At 41.7% G+C, this 5,000-nt stretch overlaps 1 protein-coding gene across 1 annotated transcript; it reads left to right on the top strand.

Moving 5' to 3' along the window:
- Window positions 1-1,467: 1,467 nt before the first annotated feature.
- LOC124378393 lies at window positions 1,468-3,914 on the top strand. The gene is made up of 6 exons (XM_046838060.1): window positions 1,468-1,609; window positions 1,749-1,903; window positions 2,468-2,611; window positions 2,706-2,880; window positions 3,002-3,300; window positions 3,432-3,914. Exons 1-6 carry the CDS (start codon window positions 1,567-1,569, stop codon window positions 3,786-3,788), a joined length of 1,173 nt encoding a protein of 390 aa, XP_046694016.1. The 5' UTR covers window positions 1,468-1,566; the 3' UTR covers window positions 3,789-3,914.
- The last annotated feature ends 1,086 nt before the right edge of the window (window positions 3,915-5,000 follow it).

Raw genomic sequence — 5,000 nt, 5'->3', positions numbered from 1 at the left:
GGAAAGGTTGACTGACGCACGCAGTTATATTTTTAAGTTTGTTTTAACGTTAGCTAGCTACCAATTTCATTCTGAGGTTATGGGGAAATGTAAATTTAATGAAGCGTGGCTTGATAAAAACTCCTTTCGTCATTGATTAAAACCAGTGGACAACAACGTTTTTGAGGGGTTCTGCACCATATGCAAAAAAAGGATAGGTACAATGGGAATAAAGGCATTAGAGTCTCATGCCAAGTCGTCCAAGCACATAAACGCTCTCAATGGAAAAAAACAAACTCCTTCCATCGCGTGCGTGTTTCAACCAACTAATGTTAGCCAGCTATCTGCTAATGTGCCTGAAGTGGCAACAGGAGCTAATGTTAGCCAGCTTGCTGCTAGCACTGCAGACCCTCCAGCTACGGCCGCAACTAGAGTGGATCTGCGCACAGCTTTTGGGTCCACACAAACAATCGCTAAACACCAGTCCTACAATGGAAATGAGGGTATCTCAGAGCTTTTCAAGTGCATGTTCCCTGACTCCGACATCGCTAAAACGTTTACTTGCGGTCCCGACAAAACAGCTTACATAGCCAAGTTTGGTTTAGCTATTCACATCAAAGAAGAACTGGTGTCCAAAGTCAACAAATCGCCGTTCGTTCTTATGTTTGATGAGAGTCTCAACGAGACTACGAAAAACAAACAGCTGGATGTGCACGTCCGCTTCTGGAACGAGGAACAGGTTCAGTCCAGATATCTGGGCTCTCAGTTTATGGGACATTCCACTGCACAAGACCTGCTGTCGCCTCTCAAAGTAAGGATAATCATTGTTTACTTTAAAAGCTCATCAATTTATATTGATAGACTCAACTTGTGTGCATATACTCTTCTGTAACTGCAATATTACATGACTAATTAGTTATTTCCCTTAACAATATGTGCTCATCCAGGCCTCTTATTTGAGTAATCAAATGCAACCCTTTTTTTCTCAGGAATGTATGGACAGACTGAACCTCAGGGACTTGGTGTCCATTTCAATGGATGGGCCCAGTGTGAATTGGAAACTCTTCGACCTTTTCCAGAAAGATCACGCTGAGCAGTATGGAGGTGAGCAGTTTAGAATGCTATTACTGTTTGTGGGTGAGTGTGATCTATTAATAATTATAATAATGCATTTTATTTGTAGTGCACTTTACATTGAACAAACAATCATATTGCTACAGAGCAAAAATTGATGCATGGGTGCAACATATGCAGTTCAAAACCATCTCCATGTGATATAAAATATGATTTTGTTTTCTAATATTAAGTTTTGCAATGAAATCTTCAGGTGCTCAGCTCATTTGTGTGGGAATCTGTGGCCTACACACGCTACACAACGGTTTCAAGTGTGGGTTCACAGCATGGCAGTTGGACAAATTGCTGAAAGCAATGCACACATTGTTCTTCAATGTGCCTACCAGGAGAGAGGATTACATCACAGTAACCAAGTCTACTGTGTTCCCCCTTTCTTTCTGTGCCCATTGTTGGGTGGAAAACCTTCCGGTTGTGGAGAGAGCCCTGGAAGTCTGGCCATCACTGCTCTTGTACATGGAAGCCATGAAATCAAAGAAACTCTCGAACCCTGGAACAGGTAGGCCGTTCTTAAATGCAGTGAATAGGTCTGTGACTGTGTCCTAACCCTGGTGCTGGTGTGGCCTGGTGTGTCATAGTTTTTGTAATATATGGCTAAGTTGAAATGTCCTGCCTTTCTGTCTGCCTCTCTCTGTTAGCATCTTATGACACAGTTGCAGCAGCCATGAAGGATCCACTGATCTTGGCCAAATTGCAGTTCTACATGGCACTCGCCAGGACCTTCACTCCCTTCCTGAAAAAATATCAGACAGATGAGCCTGTGCTTCCATTCTTTCCGAAGGACCTGACTGAGGTGATGATGGTAATAATTTACTTAAAGTGCAACTTACCCCCAAATAATTTTTCTTTGCTGATAAACTGTATAAATAAGTGTTTAATATTGATGTCTACATGTCTGGTAATTATTTTTGGTATTTTAGTACATTTTAGTAAACTTTCTACCAAAAACCGTTAGTGTGGTGCCCTCTTCAGGTTAAAACTTTACACTGTACAGTACTTGAATTTGTATCGGGCATCACTACTGTGGAGTATAAAATACGCCCAGTCTCGGCCACACCTTCGTAGCGAGTTGGAATAGCAAGGAAGTGTTGAGCCCCCCCGCGCGCGTCCCTCGGTCTGCTAGGCAACGCCTCCTTTTGCCGCATTTTTCAAATCAGAAATGTAGGTGCAGTAAAACTCTGGTAGGGGGGGTGAGTTGCTCTCTAACATTATAATCACCACTGATATGTTTTGACAATGTAGAGTTTGTGGTTAGTATGTGTAAAAAATAGTGGATACATTGTGCATCAAAATCAGACAATTTAATGTCGGTGATTAATGTGCTGCACCGGACATTTTTGTGTTTGTCTTTTGACAGAGTCTACTCAGACGCTTTATAAAGAGAGAAGTCCTCCATGATATCAGTGCCCTGCAGCTGACCAAATTGGATGTCACAGACAAGACCATCTGGCTCAGCCCACAAGACATCTGCATTGGTCTAGGTGCAGAGTCAGTCCTTAAGGTAGTGTGATGGTTTAAAAAGGTCATTTTACAAATGGTTAGGCTGAACCAGGTCATTGAAGACATGTTCTATATTCATGGCTACCTCTCTCTAGAGCATCAAAGGTGCAGAGCTCAGGGTGCTAGAGTTCAGGAGAGAGTGCATGCAGGGACTGTGTAGCATCATTAGGAAAGTGCAGGACAAGAGCCCCCTCAAGTATCTGACTGTTAGGCAGATGGTGTGCCTGGATCCATCAGTAATGTACAGAGACCTAACTGATACTTCTGCGGGTAGGAATAAGAAAGGGAAATCATAGGCTACACATGAATTTATCCTAAACCTGATTGGCTGGTAATGCCCTATAGCCTAATTTCTTTTTCCCCGCATATTTTCTCATCTGTTTTGTCATAGGAGATGTCATACTGCAGCACTTTGACAGTTTTCTATCCTTGGAGAGCCGGAGTGAGGCTTTTCTCTCCTTTCCTCCCATGCGGAAGAGGCTGGACATCTTCCTGAGGAGTGCCATGGAACCTTATCCAGAGCTGTGGGGCTTCTGCAAGAAGTTGCCCATCCTTTCCCACGGCCAAGCTACAGCTGAACGTGGATTCTCTATCAACAAAGAGGTGGAGTCAGACAATATTAAAGAGGACACTGTGGTCACACGGAGGCTGGTGTGTGATTATATTACACAACACGGAGGTGTTACCCAGGTAAGAATGACCCCTGCCTGGACTAGTAAAATGCTTTTGACTTAAAAGTTGACAGAATCAACATGTCTGTTGAAGTTGGCTTCTTGAGTTTGTCATTGACTCTGGTTCTCTTTTCCCAATCTTATACCTAGGTTCCACTCAGTAAAGCGCTACTTGAGAGTGTAGCAAGAGCTAGGACTAGATATCGTGCCCATCTTGAGACTGAGAGAAAGAAAAGGGAGGCAAAATCCCAGGCTCTTAAGAGGAAAGAGGCAGAGGACTGTCTTCAGGAGCTAAAGGTGAAGAGGAGACGCATACAAGAGGTGTGTGGGGGTCTGGCTAGGGATGCGGACAGGCTGGCTGAGGAGGCTGAAAGGAAGGCAGGAAGCAAGATGGCTGACCTGATCTCCAGGTCCAACCTCTTGCGGAGAGGCCATAAGGAGAAGTTGACGGAACTGGCTGTCCTTGATAAAGACATTGCTGCCCTGATTGAAGAGCTAAGGAGTTGACTGTTTCTTAATTTAATTTAATTTAATTTATTGTTGAGTTCTTATTTTCGATGTTTATTGTTCAGGGGTCTCTCAGTTCCCCATATTCCCAGCATGGAATAAGTAGATAGCTTGTTAAAAAACAACTTAACATTGTTCGGCAAACTTTCTTGTGGCCTACTGAAATGTTTTTATTTTTCACTCTGCTTGGCTTTTCTTTTACCCATTCCACATTTGAAAAATAAATGAACACAAGTTCAAGGATTTTGTTTTTCTTTGCATTGTAGGGACATGAAATAGGTATTAATTTTTTATATAAATGGTCTTAAAAAAGTCTTAAAAAGACTTGAATTTAACTTGAAGAAACCTGTAGGAACCCTGCCCAACCCCCTGACCGCAGACTGCAAAATATAATTTTATTTTGTGTATTTATTATCCGCCACACTCTAAAGGTCGGTCCGTGAAAAAATTGTCGAACATTAAACCGGTCCCTGAAAAAAGAAAGGTTGGGGACCACCGATTTAAAACATATATTCAAATGTAAATGTACAGTTTTGATGTTTTTTATTTAATAACTTTTTTATTATATAAAATGTATCAATTAGTAGTAAAATATTATTTGCGTTCTCTGGTGGTCTAGTGGTTATGATTCGGTGCTCTCACCGCTGCGGCCCGGGTTCGAGTCCCGGTCAGAGAACCAAACCCAGCCATTAGGGTTTTACAATCCAGTGCACTCTTAGTGCCGGTCCCAAGCCCGAAAAAATCATTATTATTATTATTATTATTTTTACCGTATAAAGTGCACTTCAACATCGAGTCATTTAGGACTCGTACGAGTTTCCCTTAACGACGCCGGTACAGAGTTAAAGAGGCTCCAAAAACTTTAATAAATCACGTTCTACACTAAAATAAGTGTAAATTAACATCAATAATTCATATTAACTCCGGAATCTTAAAGAAATATAAGAGAAATAATGAGATCAGTATCACCAGACTCACCTCACGAGATGATGATTTCATAAGAAAATAATTTCTCGCGCCAAAAGCCAGACAGAAAAAAGCCCCGCCCACAAGCGCTGTGATTGGCTATAGGAGTTTCCGTCAATGACACTGATTGGATAAGAATTTTTACAGACTCACCTCACGAGAAGATGAAGATTTTACCTCAGAAAATTATTTCTCACGCCAAATGACAGACAAGAAAAACTGTTAATAGTGTTTTTTATTTAAAGG

The sequence above is a fragment of the Silurus meridionalis genome, chromosome 24 (genome assembly GCF_014805685.1).
Source record: "Silurus meridionalis isolate SWU-2019-XX chromosome 24, ASM1480568v1, whole genome shotgun sequence".
In the NCBI taxonomy this organism is placed as follows: domain Eukaryota; kingdom Metazoa; phylum Chordata; class Actinopteri; order Siluriformes; family Siluridae; genus Silurus; species Silurus meridionalis.
The sequence above is the reverse complement of the archived record's forward strand: the minus strand, read 5'-3'. Positions and strand labels throughout refer to the sequence as shown.

Excerpts from the sequence above, each read along its gene's own strand:
- LOC124378393 (XM_046838060.1), top strand. The coding sequence starts at position 1,567 with ATGGAAGCCATGAAATCAAAGAAACTCTCGAACCCTGGAACAG. Across the intron at positions 2,881-3,001 it reads CCTAACTGATACTTCTGCGG|GAGATGTCATACTGCAGCAC; the intron begins GTAGGAATAAGA and ends GTTTTGTCATAG. Across the intron at positions 3,301-3,431 it reads AACACGGAGGTGTTACCCAG|GTTCCACTCAGTAAAGCGCT; the intron begins GTAAGAATGACC and ends TCTTATACCTAG.